Source organism: Apus apus, chromosome 1 (genome assembly GCF_020740795.1).
Source record: "Apus apus isolate bApuApu2 chromosome 1, bApuApu2.pri.cur, whole genome shotgun sequence".
Classification (NCBI taxonomy): domain Eukaryota; kingdom Metazoa; phylum Chordata; class Aves; order Apodiformes; family Apodidae; genus Apus; species Apus apus.
This window is the reverse complement of record NC_067282.1, coordinates 14,051,231-14,071,599: the sequence shown is the minus strand read 5'-3', so window position 1 is coordinate 14,071,599 and position 20,369 is coordinate 14,051,231. Positions and strand designations below refer to the sequence as shown.

Below are 20,369 nucleotides of genomic sequence, written 5' to 3'. Positions count from 1 at the left end.
ACTGTCACCAAAATCAAGATTGCTGTTAAATTCAGATGTCTTGTGTGTGCTACTAGTAATTTTTCTAGCATTTAGCAGATCTTAGTTTTATTTGAGAGATGTAATCCCAGTGTGTTTAAGACCCAAACTGGGGATACTACATTTGCTCAAGTTTTTAATGACTCTCACATTTGCAAAACTTTTCATCAAGCTGCTTGATGCAAATCGATTCCACAACTTCTGTGAGTGATAAAATCATCACTGAAAATAATCACTTTAAGGAGATGCATATAAGCTTCAAATTGAGTGATCGTGAGAAACAACAAATCAAAGGATTATTTTTTCTCTATTGCACTTAATTTGTGATTTTGAAAAGCACATAAGTAACTTAGAAGCTTATTTTGAATTAATTTTTTAAAATTAAATTTATGTTCCCATAAAACAAGTACTCTTAAAATCCTGTTCTTACACCCTACGGAAAACAGATGGATTTTTATAATTCCTTTACAAAGGTATATTCAAACCTAGTAGTTCAGATGGCTGGAAAGCTGCAGAGTGTAATAATTACCAGCTCTAGATAAAACAGTAACAGTTGTGTCTGCTTTTAGAGCAAGCCTTCTGAAAGAGAGCTGTAAGGATGCAACTGTCATTTATCAGATTTTTTCCTAACCCTGAAATATTAATGCTTTCCACTCACTGAAGATTGTAGTATAACTAATGCTAAACAAAATGTGCTTACTCCCCAGCCAAAGAAACTATAAAACTGCAAATCAAATTTTTAAAAAAGCTTTTATGTTGAAAAACGTAAAGCAGCTGAGTTGCATCTATTCTTTCCTCAGCTTTTTTTTTATTGCCATTTTTACCTACCTTTTGGACCTCGACATGCTGTGGAACTAACTGTATCTGAATCATTCAGATGCTGCCATCCTTTGCACTTCTATAAAGTGACTAAAATGTTTTGGTTTACATTTTGACCCACTGTTGATGATTTGTTACTACTGAGGCTGTTTTGTGGCATCTTGTCAAATGCATTCTCAGGCTTTCTGGGTTTTGACTATGGCTTCATCCTGTGTTGAGCAGGTTGGTGTTGCTGCAACTGCTGAGCAAGGAGCTATCTGTGCAAGGAACTACTGTAAGCACAATGAGCTGTGCAAAGATAAGAAAAGATTTGGAAAAACTAGACCCAAGACTTGGTGGCTGTGTCTGTGCTAGAAAGTGAAATGTGACAGGGAGCTTATCTGGGCACTGAGGCCAATTCAGGAATGGCTTGCCTCATTCAAGTAGTTTTCCTCTCAAAGCAGGGTTGCTGCAATCTATTGTCCCCAGACAATTCTAGTTGCCAGGCTGTGCCTAGGGAGAGACCCAGTTACTCTGGTGCATGTGCTACTTAGGAGGACACTAAAAGTTTACTTGCTGATAGAAGACATTGCATTGCAGTACCCAGAAATGTTCACACATGCTTGAGTTTCATGATTCAGACCCAGCCTGTAGGTCTTTCTTCTGCAGAGCCTGTATTTTCTCAGTGCAAAAGCAGCAGCAGCACCAGGGTGGGTGTAAAGACAAGAATTAAGATGGGAATGGGGGGGAAGTTCTGTCCTTGGAGCCAGCTGTGGCAGAAATCACAGCCAGATGCCAGCAGTGCTAAATTGTGAGTGATTTACATAGCTGTGTTCACACACCAGAAACTAATTTCTTGAGACATACCCACATATAATAATAAAGGCTGTGGACATGTTTTCTTTCAGGCTGTTGATTAAAACTTATGGATTTCCTTTGTTTTAGGCTAGAACTAGTGTTTTAAACATCAAATTAACAAAGAACTCAAACCAAAAGAGAGAGATTAATGAAGAAAAAGCAGAATTTTAAAGAAACGTACAGAGTTTTATTCTAAATTGAAAAATTACCTTGTGAATGAGGAGGATTATGGTTTAAGAGTCACAGAACTTGATTCTCTTACTGAGCTAAAAGCTGATAGTGTTAATTAATGATGTATTTAAGTCTTTTTCTTAAAACATAGTCCTTCAAAATAGAACTAAGGAACAAGTAATTATGGAAAAAGCTTTAAACCCTCACTCAAGCAATAAAACCCTATGTTCACTTTACTTTCCTAGTATAAAACAGTATTTCTGAAGTTTTCACAACTGAACTCTGATTCTGGGAGCACAAACTGGGTGATTTTCTGGGAACCCTCCCTCTCGTCCAAGCATGTACATTTTACTGGCATTCCAAGTCATTAAATGCTTATGAAAACTGGGATTTAAGAGATTACCAAAGTGGTACACAACACAGCCAAAGTAATTACACTGCATTGAATTCTAAGTGATCACAGAATCATAGAATCATAGAATTGTTAAGGTTGGAAGAGACCTTAAAGATCATCTAGTTCCAACCCCCCTGCTATGAGCAGAGACCCCTACCACTAGACCAAGTTGCACAAAACCTCATCCAACCTAGCCTTAAAAACAAATGAGAAGCAAGTTTAAAGCAGGTGGTATTTTTTAAAAGCAGGCATCAATGTATGCTTCATTTCTTCTTTCACACAGCACTCTTGGAGAAGAAGGGTTTTTTTAGATTTTATATCACTGTTTAAATTACATTTTTTCCCCTCCAGTTACCCATGTGCAGATGTTCATTAGATATTAACTTAAAAATATGAATTCTACTTCGGTCATTAAATCACAGAATCATAGAACTACTCAGGTTGGAAAACACCCTTGGGATCACTGAGTCCAACCATCATCCTTAGTCTACAAAGTTCTCCCCTAAACCATATCCACCAACACCACATCCAAATAACCCTTAAACACATCCAGGGATGATGACTCAACCACCTCCCTGAGCAGCCTATTCCAGTGTCTAACCACTTTCTGTGAAAATTATTTTCCTAATGTCCAGTCTGAACCTCCCCTGTTGCAGCTTGAAGCCATTCCCTCTTGATCCGCCACTAATTACCTGTGAGAAGAGACCACCACCACCCTCTCTGCAATGTCCTTTCAGGTAGTTGTAGAGACTGATGAGGTCTCCCCTCAGCCTCCTCTTTCTCAAACTGAACATTCCCACCTCCTTCAACCATTCTTCATAAGATTGATTGTCTAGGCCCTTCACCAGCTTCGTTGCCCTCCTCTGTACTTGCTCCAGCACCTCGATATCTCTCTTGAATTGAGGTGCTCAAAACTGGACACAACACTCCAGGTGTGGCCTCACCAGTGCTGAGTACAGGGGACAATCACCTCTCTATTTCTGCTGGTCACACTATTTCTAATACAGGCCAGGCTTCTAATACAGCCATTGGCTTTCTTGGCCACCTGGGCACACTGCTGGCTCATATTCAGCCGCTTGTCAATCAGAACCCCCAGGTCCTTTTCTGCCAGACACTTTCCAGCCACACTTCCCCAAGCCTGTAGCGTTGCCTGGGGTTGTTGTGGCCCAAGTGCAGGACCTGGCATTTGGCCTTGTTGAAGCCCAGGCCATTAACATTAGCCCAATGATCCAATCTATCCAAGTCTCTCTGTAGAGCCTCAGACGAGAAATGGTCCCAACACTGAGCCCTGAGGAACACCACTTGTGACTGGCCCTAGCTGGATTTGACTCCATTGACCAGCACTCTTTGGGCCCAACCATCCAGCCAGTGCTTGATCCAGTTTGGATCTATGTGACAGGCTGAGTTTACTCTAGGAGTAATTTTTGGGAGAGGAAAAATCCAGAGGCATGAAGCTTAAAGAAAGTTTAAAAATGTTGTGTACACACATATATATAATGAAATCTGGGCAATCTCTGCCACCAAGTGGTCATTCAGCAACATACAAAAGATGTTCTGTCGTGTTACACACAGGCAGATTTACTGAAGTTATACACTTCTGAATTACCTCACAACTCTCAAGGTGCAGTCTGTAGCTAATTAAAAGTACATTAATCTGTTAAAAAATGCAGAATGCTGAAGGGTCACAGTTAAGACAAAGATACTACAGTGTGTCTAGTTCTACAGGTTTGCAGTGTCTCACGTAAGACATTTCACCACATACTGCTAATTTTGCTCTTTCAAGTGAAAATTAAGTTTCAGTTAAGAATTGGATTAACTTTTGAAGTGAACCAATGTAACATAAATTTGAAACTGGTAGCAGGCATAGTGGATTACATTTAAAATGCAACATAAAATTAAATGCAATTGTAGATTATATGTGCTCTGGTAAGTAACAGGATGACGAATGGCATCACAGGTGCAGAAAAAGTCAGAGATCCGGAAGAGCTGGGACACCAGCCACACAACTGGAGCCCAGGGTCACGCCCTAGAGCAGCTTTAATAATTTAATGCTCCCCAAACTGAGCTTAACAGTCAATGTTCTGTCATACAATGTATGTGTGAGGTAATTTAACCATATTGTTCTTCTATTTATTTTGTACTATAAATAACGTTTCCATTTTAGCTTGGGCAGAGGAAGCAATCCAGTATAAGGAGCTCAGATGAAATCCACTTAAACAGTTTAAACAATCCTCCAAGGCAATACCAGGTAATAAACAGTTTATTTTTAAACTAAATCAAGAAGTGGTAGAACTGGCAGATCAGAACAATTCTGAATTTATGTTAAACAACATGAATCAAGAATACATTGACAGAACTTGCATGTGTCAGAAATAAATGCAATGATTTAGATATTTGTAGTACAATCTGAGGGTGATTTTTTTGTCCTCTTTATTTCTTAAATTCTGCCCTTATAGTGCAATATTTTAAAGCACTTAAACAATGCTTTTAATTTGAGAGACAGATTGAGTCCTCAACTGCACGGTGCAAATGGAGAAAACCAAAAAGAAATGCAAAATCTTCCCATTCCATCTGCTGAAGCAGTTTAGATTATTGTGCCACAGCTCTATATTCAGTTACTTCAAACACTGCAAATATCTTTCAACCTCTATGCTATTGATACAGTCTGTTTATTCTTTGCTCCCTAAACAACTGCAAAGAGCCTTTGTGCAGTTAAGCATAGAGACCCAGCAGAGTCCACATAAAGCTCAACTGTTCTGATCCAGATGCTGCTCCTTTCCTTCCTGTGATAGTACAAAGCAGGTGGAAAGGAACAGGAACAGTTGCTTGGGAAGTACAACAAGATTTTGTGAATATAAAGACAGGAAAAAAAAATCCCGTTGGGCAGGCTAGCTCTGCTCCACTTTTGCTTTATGCAGTGTCTGTACAAGTATACTCCAAAAATTCTCAAGACTTTTTCACAGCCAATTTAATGATGATGCAGTGGTGGGTGTTAAGATTACCATTTTATCCCATAAACATGAGGATGTGTGGCTTTGTATTTGAAACATTCTCAGATTATTAGAATAAACAGTACAGCTGCTGACCTTACAAGCATGAGTGTAATCATGGTCTGGAACCACAAATCTGTGATGATTCACCTCACAACCACCTTTGGTCAGCTCTGTTACTGTGGAGACAAAAGCAAGCACATAAGTCTATGAAAATCATCTCTCTTGTAGTGAAAAACAACAAGTATTTTGTTGTCATGGGTTACACTATATGAAAATACCAAAGCCAAAGATAGATCATCAAAGGTAATTAGATATCTTGTTCATATTGAAGTAACTTGAACTACTGGGAGAATCAGGAGCACTATTCATTTTTTCCTGGAAAAGTAAAATTTGCATCTGAATTTGCTGGCCTGTGTTCCCCTTATTTTTAGCAGAGAAGGTAGTAGTTCTAATAATGTGATTCATTTGATCAACTTTAACTGTCTGAGATGAACTGTCCTCTTAGGTTTGCCTTTTGTCTCCACAGAAGGAGTTAAAGGTGACTGCCACATATACATATATTTATATTAAAAATTATATGTATTTTGTTATGAGTCACATAGAGGTGCTTAAGTTGCTCTTAGAACATGGTTACCATTTTCTATAGGCCTTACAATGGGACAATGTAACCCATCAGATAAAATATAAACACAGATTAAAATCAACTGATTGCAAAAGGGTTTAGCAATTAGCACTGCTGGTAGCAACAAAGGCTACATGGTTTCACCCACATGGAGACCGGAACTGCGACTGTATTAATTTAGTCATTCTTAGAGACTCCAGTAGTAGATTAAGATTCATGAGTGATAGCATTTGTGAGATGAGTTTTGTGCTCTAACTTTCATGTGCATATTTGTTCAGAATCATGAATCACAGAATAGTCATGGTTGGAAAGGATCTCTGAGATCAGCAAGTCCAACCATAAACAAACAAACAAATAAACAACAACAAAAAAACCAAAACCAAACCAAAACACACAAAACCCCCCAACAAACCACAACACCAGAAAACCCGACAAAACCACACCCCAAAAAACTTCACAACCTACAATCTCAGCCACTAGAGCATGCCCTGAAGTTCCTCATCTACATTTTTCTTGAATACATCAAAGGATGGTGACTCCACCACCTTCCTGGGCAGGCTGTTCCAGTGCCTGACCACTCTTTGAGTAAAGAAATTCTTCCTAATATCCCTACTGCAGATGAAAGCAGAGATTTTTAGCTTTTATTCCTTTAACCTGGCAAGTCACACATTGAAATGTCTGAATGCAACAGAAGATAACAGAGGTCATATCTTGAAGTGTCTTAGCAATAAAAGAAAGTCCACCTAAGAAAACTTTTTCTTTCTTCTCTGCAGAAAATAATGAAGCGTCTCATTAAAAGATATGTACTGAAAGCTCAGATAGATAAGGAAAGTGATGAAGTCAATGAAGGTGAGTATGTTGATAAATTGTATGTTTATCTCTAATCAGAGAATCAAAACCAACTCATTAAAGTGGTTACATATGTTAGTTGAAAAGTGTTTCCAAAATAATCTACTTGACATGTTTAGAGCTGCAAAATGTAAAATTAACATGAAATTGAAGCTAAGAAAGAGATCATAGAATGAAAGATGTGGCTTTCTGTCTTGGCACTTCCATCAGAAACTGATCACTGAACTGACACCTTGTGGTTGCCACTTCTAGTAATGCCCTTACACTTCCCATAGGGAGGATGCAGTTAATGCAGTGGCTGCTTTGGGGCACTCCAGAAGGATTTTTCCCTTTTGTGGGAGATGCATACATGGTGATGCACACACTTCAGCCTTTTTTTTGGTATGGCTTATTAGCTGGAAACAGCTGTTGAGTGCACTTCACAGAAATGTTGTCTTATGTTTGCATCCTCTGATGCTTGAAAGACACTTAGTGCAGCAGGAAAAGGAGAGCACCACTGGCCGGGGGGACTTGGGAACCCTCAGTCTTAATTATCTCTCTTCCATTTAACAGATCACTTGGGTTTTGTGAAGAGATGTGATCTCTCACACTCTTGCTTTCAGATTTGTTTGTTTCCTGAACTGCATCTTCATATTCCTGTCCATAAACCACCATTGATCAATGGGCAACAGAACACCCAGTTTTTCTGCTTCAACAAAGAAATCCAGAGAAATCCCATTATAACTGTGGATATGCTGGGCTTTTCCCCTTTTTTTTTTATTAGTGTGATCTTCTAATGTGTCTTACAGGTGAACTGAAGGAAATTAAACAGGACATCTCAAGTCTCCGGTATGAACTCCTTGAGGAAAAATCTCAGAATTCTGAAGATCTGGCAGAACTTATAAGGAAACTTGGGGAAAAACTGTCAATTGACTCTAAGGAAGAGGAAAGCAAGAGATAACCTAAACATTTAAGAAATGCAACAGAACATTAACAATTCACTTAAAGCCATAATTCTGTTTTTCTCAAGTCTTGCTCACATTTCTACAACAGATTCAGAAATTAAATCATTCCAGTTCTCTATTGAAAAACAACAGTGGCAAATCCTCTAATAGAGAGGAAATACCACTTGAGTAAAGATATTTATTTATTCTTTACCTGCTGTATTTTAGATTATTTTACTATTCAATTTTCCTCTTTCAGAATTCCAGTGGAATCTTGATAAGCCCAGTCATGAAAGATTAAAAGCATAAATCTCAACTTTTTCTACATTAGCTCGTTATTTTTGAAAATTTCCTTTTGTAGACATTCTTAACATATATTTTTAGTGAAACAGGAAAGGAAAATTCTAGGCTTTGACATATTTTATCAAAAACTATTTAATTTTTCAAGCATTCCAAGCTAGCAAAAAAACAAACCATAACCAAAATAAACCCAATTGCCTTTCTTAAAAATGTTCACAATATTAAAGTACTTTGAATGTTTCCTGGAAGAGGTACATACCAGATTATGCAGAGCACTGTGTTATACTCTTCCCTACTTTTCCCTGTCACCACTAAACTGTCCTGAAAGATCCCTAAGTTCCAGTGGGGGCTAGTGCATTACGAAAGAAATCTTTTTCACCAAGTTTATTAAAAAGCTTTTCTTGAGGCCTGAAGAAATCTTTAATCCCAAATAATAAATTATTGAAGTTCTAATCTTTTCCAGAATTCCCAAGTTCTCCAGCTTTTATGTCTAGAACTAAAACCTGTAAGCTGCAGGTAAGGTATTTATTTAAGATGGAAGATACTAGAATGCTAGGTGTGAAACCTTTCTCTGAATTCTGGGAACATCATGTACTGGGGGCTTTTTCCCCACAGTTAAGCTTGTTTAAATTGGTGAATTTTGTTCAGATCTGTCCTTAGCAAATGAAAACTTGTTCCAAAAGTTCATGAAATCTCATATGTGGATTTGCATCCCTCGTCCTTTTTAACACTGGAGAAAGCTCAGCTCCTGTGCTGTATTCCCTAGGATTCCTTCAGTGAAGTATCTTCATGTCACTAGAAGCAGCCTCCAACTCCTCCACCCTGCCCTCTGCAGTAGGTCTGCAGTGTCTGGCTGATAGTTAGGTGACTGGTCAGCTAATGCATGCATGCAGGACAGTCAGCTGTTTTCTGTCTCTCCAGATAGATACAGACAAAATTTGATCTAATTTTTCCTTCAGTTAATACAGTAATTTGGATTTCTCTCTTCTGACAGTCACCAATTCTGGGACTGTTAGAAGCATATATTAGATTATGGATCTCTGCTGCTCTTTAAGCCTAGATGAATTTAGTGAAAGGGCTGTGAAAAAATTTTAACAGGAACATCAAGATGTATAATGCATCCATAAAAGCCTTGTATGTTTAGGAAACAAGGCTGAAAATGGCTTGTCAGTAATTGCTTTTAAATTAGCTTTGTGAAACTTATTGTGGAATGTATGAGAATGTTTCTGCCTCTCCCAGTTTTAGGCTGGAGGTTATTTTTTAATGGCTTTAGATCAGTTTCTAGCTGAATTTACTGATAGTCTTTTTTAAAAATATATATATATTGGTAAAACCACTGAGTATTTTCAGGGAAAAAAGGTTATTAGAGCAGGTTTTGAAATTATGTGGTGGCAGGTATAGGCAGAGGGGCTGTGTTCTGCCTGGAGAGCAGTGAAAGCCACTGTGGAGGTCAGCCTGCCTGGAGGGTGTTTGTCATGGTCTGGGGGAACTGCTCAGCCTTATGCTAGATCCATTAGCTTAGCCACAAACAAATGTGTTGGAAAACCTGTGTCCTGTGGGCCTCAGGCATAATGAACTCAGGGTTTAGAACTTTTAAGGCTTCTTCATCTGAGGGAGGCAAAGGAAAGTAAGGTTTTCAAAGGAAGCAGACCAGTCCGTATAAAAAATCCCAGTGTGTTGGCCTGAACAGTAATGAGTCACAGAACAGCCAATTTCATAACTCACCTTTCATCATGAAAAAGCATTACTTCCTAACCTGCAGTATTTGCTGTGGTAAGCAACAGAGGCAGCTGTGGGCTCTGAGGTGACTTGACTGGTTGGTCTGTGGCAGAAACCCTGTGGTTTCTCTGTCAGCTGTTGTGTGGAAAACGAAGGCAGTTGGGATGATCTTGGGCTACCTGTGAAGCTGCCTCACTGCCTTTCAGCTCCTGTGTGGTTCCTGCCCATCTCCCTTGGCCAGGACTAGCCACTGATTTTGAATTCCCACTTTATTTTTTGGGACTGGTTTTCTGAAGCAGTGAGCGCAGCTCCACTGAATGACTGTGTTAGAGGCCATACTGCTCATTAGCAGATCTTCCAGCTTTAACAAGCTTTTCAGAAAATCTGTTGATCAGAACTTCAGGTAACAAGAACAGTCCAAGTTCATTTTCAGTAATCAAAAGTCCTTATTTTTTATCATTATAATGTACAATTTGTATCTGTGATCTAGTGTGAAATGATGCTAGAAGATTCAATTGCCATAAACCCAGTGCAAGGAAATCTGTAAACACAGTTTAAGATTCAGGCACTTTTAAAGTGAAAGTTTTTATTACAGAGATAAAATGGACACTGTGAATTTGTTTAAGCCCAAATTTTGACTTACCTTTAAACTGTAAGATCGTAATGTATATATTGTATTTCATGAAGAAAATGCATATAGATTTTTTTAATTCAATGAAGATATTTTATATGTAGTTATTACTCATGGAACAATTTGTTAAATATATTTGAAGAAGTCTATTGCAAAATGTAGTGTGACAAGCAATGTAGTATTTAAAATGAGCACAATAACAAATATATTATTCTGATTAAAAAAATTAAATGTACCAGACTCAAAATACCTTTGTGATGCATTGTATGAACATACTGGCCCTTCACTGTGAACTTTTGGCTGCTGTTACTTTAAAGACAACAGCAAGACAAAAGTGGTATAATAATTTGGTAGGAACACTAGTAAAAAAAAAATAAATTTCAAAGAAGGAACAAAGGAACAAAGGTCTTGTCATACTTGATTAGACCCAAGGTCAAGTATTTTGTCTGCCATGACTAAGTGTGACTGATACTAAATGTTTCAGGAGAACCCTGTAGCAGGTAGCGGGTAATTTGCATCCTACATAGTTCTCTTCCTGGTTTCCAGTAACAAAATGTTGACATAACTTTGACGAGCAAGTGTTTCAAGAGATTTTTCTGAATTACTAGAGTAGGAAGATAGTCTTACTTAATTGTTTCTTTAAATCTTGTTACGTTTTTGAGCTCAACAATTCACTATTTCTGCAGAAGCAGTTTTGATATCTAAACCAGACCTACCATGAAGAAATATTGTTCTGTTTTTTTGTTTGGTTGGTTTTTTTCCCCTGAATAGTTCTTACGCTTGACTTATGAGACGTGGTGAGTATAATATGTCATCTGTTAGACATTCTCCTCTCTGTTCATACAAACATATTTCACTAAAAGTATCGGAGGGCTTAAACAATTCCAAACAAAGAAAATGCAGTAAGAAAATACTCAGATCAGTAAAACCTTGACCAAGGTTTTCTTCCATTATTCTGGATGAGACTGAATCATGTCTAGCTATTTGGGAAAAAGCCTATATCTCATGGAGGTCTGCAGATATTAAGGAGTAATTCTTCACTGGCAATACAAGCTTAAGGTACTCAGGATTTACAGTAACAGATCCTGAGTAAAAGCTACAGAATTTCATATATAGATTCAGATATACCAGATTAAAATCTGCTCTATTACACCCTACTTTAGAGCACTGCAGAGACAATGAATCCTATTGGTTGTAGAAGTGAGATTTGCAGATTCATCTGATGATAGATGCCAGCCATGAAGACTTCCATGTCTGAGCTCACCAAAATTCTTTTTATATTCAGTGGTAGAAATTAGGCCAAAGACCTGTCATAAGGTAGAGAAGTATCCCAGGTGGGTCGTATAGTAGATGTGACCAATTTATCTCATTCCTATAAAGAAGACACTTTACCTGTTACCAATGTTTACAATGAAGGGTGAGAAGTCCCACCTTGGCAGAAATGACCACTGCAGTACACTGCAGAGCCATGAATTATCACAGATGCTCATCTGCTTGGAAATTCTTGAACCAATGAGGCCAGTCATTGAGTGGGGCAGGATCTAAGCTGCCTCCAGAAGAATCCAGCCCACCCCCAAGGATGATAAATGAGTATGGTTCTTCTTTACCCTGTGACAATATTTCATTTTTGCCTTCTTCATTAATATAACTGTGTGTAGGCATAAATTAAAATATCCATTAACTGCATCTACCCCAGGCAAAAGAAAAGATTTAACTTTCTGTGTACATGGCAACAATTCTTGTTGATGAACCAGGAGCTTTATGATAAAGAGAAGTTCATATCCCATGATTTAGTACATTGCAGTGAGCTTGTCTTTTCAATATTATGTCTTTAAAGTTTACAATATACAGTTTGATCTTGGCAGTACTTCAGCTATTGCAGCTGTATCACTAGGAACATGTTCTCATGACTGCAGTGTCCCAAAATGCAGTTTAGTCCAATGAAATCTTGCATTTGCTTCTCAGAGATTTCTCTCAAGCTTGAAATTTGTAGCTGAACATTATAGTTAATACCTTATAGACTACATAATGTGCAACTGTTCTCATTTGTAGAACAGTAAAAATCATCCTTATGTTGAAAATTGCCCATTTTTAATGTAAATATTTAATACTCTCTTTAATTCATTAGAAAATGCCTGGTGTGAGTAATATTTCTAAGCACTTATGTTCCTGCTTAAATTTTAATTTGGCTTGTGGAAAATAGAACTCGTAAATTAGAAAGTTTCTGTTTGGAAAAAAACATGTACTTCAGGACCTCGTATCAAAAGAAGTTAGGTGGGGCTGAGGAGTGTGCCTTAAACTCCATGCACTTAGAAGTCCAGGGAATTCCATGCCATACACTGCTCTTCCCTGGTGTATATGACCTTGAATAGCTCAAAATATTTAAATTTATTCTCATTTCCATTGTTGCAAATCCCCAGTCTCCTGCTCCTCTTTCTGCTCTTTTCACCATCCTTAATGTTATGGTGCAGAAGAGATCACAAGGTACAATCTTGAAGTGCTTTCCATGCCCCAGCAACTGTATTTTAGTAGCATCTGATTTTGTTTTAACCTTTTCGATGCTCTGTGATTCAGGTCCTTGATGTTTACTCTTAGCTCCTTTAGTCAATGGATCTCAAACCAAAGCAACTGGAAAAGATCAGATCATATAGTTGCAAAGTACAGTTCAGCAGATAAATCAATACTAATAGCAGTATTTTTATGCACTTTTATGTATAAACAGTTCTATACCACTTAAATATTTCATTGTGTTTTATAAACAACAAGGAGTATATTCCAGTAGGTGTGCACCATCTGTCAAAAAGGCTATAAAGAAAATGACAACCAGTCCAAGAACCTTTTGCTTGCAGGCAAAACCAGCTCACTTTTCGCTAGTGAATGGGTTTCTACAAATAAATTTATTTTCCTACAACTTTTGTAAAGTCAGTTCAACTTTCTGTTCCTCAGGTTCTTCATTTGTGGCAGGTGAGAATGATACTAAACAGTGGAAACATGCTCAAATAAGTAGTCTGAGAAATGTATAAAAGAGAAAACTCCAGTTCTTTCTGAAAGGGAGTATTTTCATGCTTCCTGAAAAGAATTTTATTAACTATACCAGAACTTCAATTGTGTAATCCAATAGATGAAAATCACACAGGATTTCATGAGATGAATGTCTTCATAGCAAAGGCATTCCCATGGGATTGTTCTTGAGAACTGCAGTTCTAAAAATTCCAGTTAAGACACTCACTGGGGCTCTCCTGTTGGTAGCCCAATTATTCAATCCCCATCTTCACATGGTAGGCTGGGGCTCTGGTGCTGGCTTGTAATATACTCACTTTTGAATGGAGACAAATCACTGACACAATAAATTGTTTAAGAAAACACATTATGAACAAGTCTTTCTGGTGAACAGAAAATAAGGTACAATATCAGGTTGTTATTAAATCATGTTGGTAGTAAACGATTCAAGACTACTTTGAATGGCTGTGTATGACCTGTCCTGAGATGATGATTTTATTTTTCAAACAAAAATGTTTCATCTACAAATGGCCACTTGATCAAATTTGTCAGCACCATTTAAAAATGCTGTTTTTCTTCCCTCTTCAGTGGATCTTACACTTTGCTTTGCAGCAAAGAACCTTTTTTTTGAGGAAATTGAGGAATTTGAGAAACTAAACTGCCTTATATAGCCACATCCCTTCAGCAGAGTTTCTCTGACCCTACAGGAGACCATTGACTGTAGTACCATCAACAGTGTTAAAGCCAAGCCCTGAATGGACCAAGAATGATTTCTCAGTATCAGAGTTGGAGGAAATAAAATCACTCCCACGGAACCTACGGTTTTCCTGCTGTCTGAAGTTTGCCTGAAACCACCCATGGATGTTCTGTGTCCAGAGATTTTGTCTCTTCTGTTTTAGATACCCACAACATAGATATCTCAGTGAGCCACCTGAGCTCTTCCTCTAGTCTCTGCAAAGACACAGAAGAATTTAGACAATATCTATTATATGCCTGCAAAACATACTTTCTCTCCACTGCTCAGGTAAGTCCCATTGACTGCAGAAAACCCTAGTTGCACATGTCTGTATGAAAGCAAGCACAGACCATGAGCCCTTTCTGGTTCAGGGACTTCACTCAACAGACTTTTATGGCCTGAATGCTGCTCCAGTGATAAATCTTGACTTACAGCAGAGGCACAGCCTTGGCCCAGTCTGTAGCTCAGTATCTTGAGAAAACGGGAAATCTCCAGTGAGGTCTGCATGGAAGTAGTGACCCAACAAGTTGCACATAAATACACACTGAGTGCTCTTATGTGCTGATGGTTTTGCAGCTTCAAAGTGGTTTAGTAAGATTAAGGCACCCGTATTATTTATGTCTCTTACTCATTAATCCCCATTACACTTGGCTATACACTATAAAATCCATCAGCTGCAGTTGATCTGGTAGCTGACTGCTCAACCTCCAATTGTTCAATCATTCCATTAAGCAAGCAGCAAGATCTTTTTATTTCATGCAGGTTATTTTCTAGTCACCAGCCAAAATTTAATTTGAAGGAGATTGTGTTGGGGATAGGATGTGTGTTGATGAACCCAGTGAGGTATCCTCACCTCTCTGCCCACACAGTTTCTCATAGGATGATGGCATGTCATGGGCCTCATGAGTTCCCCCAGGAGCTCAATAAAAGAGAAGACAGTTATCCATAATATAAAAGAATTAGAATGATTTTTAACAAATGCACTTGTTGTCGAGCTTGCTTCAAGTTCAAATACATGTATTTCTTTCCGTTTATTTGATACATAGAACGGCTCCTGAGCTGCAGGAACTAGTGGAGCTAGCTCTGGAAAAAATAATCCCAGTGCTTGTCTTACTTTATCAAACAGAAGACTTGAAAAATTTCAAAGCAGTCCTGGTCAATGTAAAGTTAATGTATATGTGCCTCTACAGTAAAGTGTATATGTTAAACTTATCCTAACACTTCTTTTGAAAAGTAAATTATTAAGGCTACCCATTTAGTTTTAGGTTTATTGGTTTACATACTTGATTTAGGCAGGAATTCAACTCTGATTGAAATAAATATATTTCAATGTCTATAAATTTTACAGTGTTGTTGCAGCATAGTCAGCAGCTGCTAGCCAACAGTTTGTCATATGGAGTTCCTTCCAGGCACAATAAATAACTCCTGTTCATGCAATGGCAGGTACAGCCCCCTCTGTACCCACAGACCACAGGATGCCTGCCAGGAGGAGATAGATGGTGGTAGATATCCCTCTTACTTAACAGGCTATAGCAAAGACAGTGTGCACTTTCTGGCAAGTAAATTTTGTCTGGGTTCACAGGGCACATTGTAGCAGAGGTGCTACTTCAGACTTTGCACGCCCTAAGTCAAAGTAATCGACCCCGGTGTCTTCAGTGACAAAATGCAAAGACTGAAATGGCTTTGCTGTGTACCCAGACAATTTAAATTAACTTTATAATGAGACTTAAAATTATCTATATGCATGCTAGTCTGTGCAATAGAAACCGGTAATTATTTGTCCAAAGTATATTACTTCTCAGAGCAACAACCTGGAGAAAACAGTCTTCAAATGCAGGTGTTTCTCAGTTCAGGTGACTTGGTGGGTAAGAGGGAACTAGAAGCAACTACTACAATGGGGGCTGTGTTAGGATTAAGTCCTGCAGGGCTGTGGTAGGCTCCCAGAGCTCAGAAAGGACCACCCTGAAATCAATCTCCGATGACATAGTTCAGCAAGAATTGTAGATTTCTAGTACTAAAAATTGCAAAGCAAAACCTAAGGATAGTTCAAATATAACTCTAGTAGTAGAGACTGTCTGAGTGAACTTCTGTCAACTTCTGAGGTGTGTGGTCCACCAAACATCTCGGGAAAGTTACACATCATTCCTTCTTTGCCAAAAAACATATGGTAGTGGGTGTCCACATGTGGACAAGAGGCAAAGAAACCATTGTCAACTCCTCATCAATTTAGCTGAGTCACAACAACACTGGTTTTTTAGTGCCATCCAAAATAAATATAATTAATGTGCAGGTCAACAAGAGGATTTGACATAGCCTAGAAGCATATTACATTTGTTTCAGTTTACAAGAATTACATTTCCTTTTGTTGTGCTAACACTGTCTACTAGTAATTCCTACTAAACCCATCTTCTGCTAAGTTCATCCCTGTAAATGTCTTAACTGGGTATGTAAATACACAAAGTGTTACTCTCTTTCCAATAGAGCAAATACTTTAGCAATTTTATTTCTTAACTGTATTTCCATGTTCCTTCATCTATTCTTTTCCTAAGTAACAATGAGGTTGAAAACAATAATTTCCCACAGCAATGCCTTGGCCCTGCCAACATAAACTCATTATACTGTGGCTTGAGGTTTGAATTAACAAGTAGAGCTAGGAAATAGATGTATTGATACAGTTACAATTATAATATAACCTACTTATCTTTGTGCAGTACATTTATCCGTGTCATGGCTAATTGCATTAAGTGCATCAGCTTTTCAGAAATCTTGCTATAAAAAAGAAGAGAAAAACAAAAAAAAAATCCCAACATTTGTCTGATCAAACTCAATTCTGGAAAACAGAACCACTGTTAAAATGAAAGTTTGTTTCTTCTTGCTTACAGTGTCAAAAGATTTGAGTGTTACAAACAGGCCCTCAGAAGCCAAGTTTCTGCTGGGAGGAGTTATCTTTAGCACTATAATGGGGTGTAAACAACTGTAATAATAGATAAATTACCTTTAGCAGGTTGCACCCCTATAAAATTCAAGCCTTATAGCTTGGTTCATATTCTACCTGCATCCTCAGGCTGTAGCAGTAGTGAATGCAATTGATATCCTGGCTGGGCATCAGTGTAACTAAACCTTAAACAGCCCCTAATGGTCTGGTGGTTCTCTCTCTATTCCTACACTTACTAGCTTGGTTTTCCTGGGAGTGTGTATGTAATGTCCCTGCCAAACATGAAGACAAGCCCTAATGCAAGCTAAAATCTGCCTCGCATTTAGATTATTTGGATGAAGGTGTTAAGGAAAAGCCAGGCAGGGAGGCTGAGCCCACACATACCTTCAAAGTAAGCTCAAAAGTATTCCTGGCTAAAGTGTGTATGAACCTGGCACAGGATTATGATGTTTTCCTGGCCTGAGGTCACTATTGTAATACCCACAATGGCCCACAAAGCCATCATTTGACTCCATATCACTCACTCAGGATAATAAATTGGCCTAAAATCCTAGAAATCAGGTACCTAAGGCCTAATCAGTTATGCAGGTGCAAGAATTACAACCATCTAAGGACAGGAATGGTGCACAGAGCATATCGGTGCACATGCTTTGGGTGGTACAGGCCTATGGCACCACTTCTGTATCCAGGAGGAAAAAAATGGGAAAATGCAGTGTGGTTAGAGCTAGTGCTTCCATGAGGTCTCTCAGGTACAAGGTGACTGCCTGACCAAACCATAGGAAATTACAAGCACAAAAATACCTTCCAACAAAGGTTCCAAACAATCTGTGTTGAGCTGCTTATATTAGATGGCAGTATGTTTTTTTCAGTTATGAGTTCTTAAACAAAAAGCAGATTATGGCACTGTTGGAGCTGCCTAATTAAAAATAAAACCAACCCATTATTTAAGGCTTAGGCAAAGTGAATTACAAAGTAAACAAAAATTCTTTTTTGACTTCGGAACAACGTGGCAAAGCTTTAAGGACGAAAGTGAGAAAAAGTTCAGTGAATTAAACTCCTGCAATTTAAAGGCGCATGCAAGAGCACAAGCCGCCACGCCGGGGCAGTAACTCCCTGTTCTTGCTTAAAAAGCACCGCCCTTCCAACACTGGCAGCTCATCTCGCTCAGCAGCGCTGGGAAAACACCTTCACACCGACACACACACACACGCATCTAGTTTTATACGTATAAATGGTTGTATTATAAATTTACACACGTTACATGCATACTCATAGGTAAGTATGTATATACTATATACATACAGTATACATACACATACACACCAAACTTCCTCTGATTTTTTTGGGGGAGGCACTTTTTACTAGGACATGTAGTGAGACAACAAGGGGTAATGGATTAAAACTTTAAAAAGGTAGATTTAGATTGGACATTAGGAGGAAATTCTTCTCTATGAGGGTGGTGAGGTGCTGGAACAGGTTGCTCAGGGAAGTTGTGGAAGCTCCATCCCTGAAGTGCTCAATGCCAGGCTGAATGGGGCTCTGAGCAATCTGGTCTAGTGGGAGGTGTCCCTGCCCATGCAGGGGGGTTGGAACTAGATGATCTTCAAGGTCCCTTCCAACCCAACCCATTCTGTGACTCTATGATTCTATCATTTTTACAGCACCTTGGATATTCCCATACATTGCTTCCTTTAAAGCAGACAGTCACATGAAATTACAACTGTAGTGAAACCACTCAAAGGCTACAGCAAATGCTGTGGAAAACATCTCATACTTACAGTTTTGCCTCTCAATCACACAAGGAAAATAAGGGACAATCGACACAAGCTGCAGGAGGGTAGATCCATATTAGATATTAGGAAATAGATTTTTCCACTGGACATGCTCAAAAAGAGGCACAGGCTGCTCACAGAGGCTGTGTAGTCAAAAAAATTGACTGAATAAAGCTTTGGGTTACTTTTTCAGTGTTGAATTTACTTTGACCAGGAGACTAGTCTAGGTGATTTCTTGAGCTTCCTTAAAAACTAAAATATTCTGTGGTTCTGTAACTCCTGATTACGTTATGAGTACCTTTATATGCATTTACAACCCCCAGTGATTGAAAGCGTTACCTGTATTTATCCAAAGCAAGTATTTGGGATCCTGGACCAGCCCCTTTTGTAAAGCGTCTGGTTTGTGTTCCGGTAATTGAAGAGATGCAAGAAGTCTGAGATTTCAACATTCACTTTTACCTTGGTGAGTTTGGGAAAGTTATTAATATTATACATGGCTTCTAGATCTATGAGTAATCACTTCCCTCTCATCTAAACACAGCAGTTTTCCAGTATTTGTTTATTTTCTCAGACAAGGAAAATAACCAAGGAACAAGCAGCCAAGCAGAAGCCCCAAGGAGACAAATCAATACAGGCAAATAGAGAGGCTCATCCTAGCTTGGGAAGGCAAGACATTACAAAATATAACATTTTTATGTAGCAGAAAAAAAAAAAAAATTATTCTAACCTGGTGCAACAGAGTTAAGATGCCTAGAAAATTGTCTAACAATTCTTTAGAAAGATGTAGCAATTCTCTACAGTAGCATCAAAACAAAGCTCTGTCAAGGAAGTCACACCTCAGGTACAACTCAATATAAAAGTTTCAAATGCACAAACATGGAAACGTTTAAGTCTTAAAATACACCTGCTGTCACTCATAAGGCTATCACTGCAAGCATGAAATGGGTTGTGCTCAATTTACTTCACCTATTTTCATATAATTATTTTTCTAAAAAAAATTACTCCAAATGCTTTTTCTCTTTCCTCCTATCCTGCATCATTTTTTTTTTCTCCAGTAAATCCTTGTTCATCCATGTTTGATGTGGATTTTGGAACAGCAGTTTTGGCATACCTGACAGAGCTCACTTGGTATGGGAGAAACCAAGAGAAAGGGAAACAGAAACTACTCTGGATTTCCAGCAGAAGGTGAAAAGAGTTGGATTTTCAATTTTATTTATTTTTTATTTTCATTACCATGGACCAGCTTTAATAGGTTATAGGTAAATATGAAAAAGGTTTTGATTTTTTCTTTGTTCCAGAAGTTGTACTAGATATATACAGATTCTGTAAAAAGAAGAGAGGACTCTGTTATGTTACTTCTTTATTAATGCAAATATTTCCCAATTCTAACAGCCAGGTAGTATTGTAGCTTTGTGCAGGACTTGTGCTGTACATTCCTCAAGCAAAAAGAATGGAGCCAGAGGTTTCTGAAAGATGCCCCTGATTAATGGCCTCTTAGGGCATGTATATGCTTGGATAAAGAGCAGGGAAATTGACCCCTGAGCCCTGGAGTTCAAACACAGCTGAGGGACAGGACACAGCCCTGCCCTTTGTCCCATATAACCCTCAGGTCCTTTTTTTCACTCTCTTATGTCTGATCTGTTTAGTGGC

The 20,369-nt window shown here is 38.4% G+C and overlaps 1 protein-coding gene across 1 annotated transcript in view; it reads left to right on the top strand.

Annotated features, from left to right (window-relative positions):
- TRPC6 (transient receptor potential cation channel subfamily C member 6) overlaps positions 1 to 8,003 on the top strand; it is a 91,628-nt gene extending 83,625 nt beyond the window's left edge. The window contains exons 10-12 of the mRNA XM_051609122.1: positions 4,404 to 4,487; positions 6,628 to 6,703; positions 7,492 to 8,003. Of these exons, the coding sequence (XP_051465082.1) occupies positions 4,404 to 4,487; positions 6,628 to 6,703; positions 7,492 to 7,643 (312 nt within the window). The 3' untranslated portion in view covers positions 7,644 to 8,003. The remainder of the gene's footprint in view (positions 1 to 4,403; positions 4,488 to 6,627; positions 6,704 to 7,491) is intronic.
- Positions 8,004 to 20,369: the final 12,366 nt, after the last annotated feature.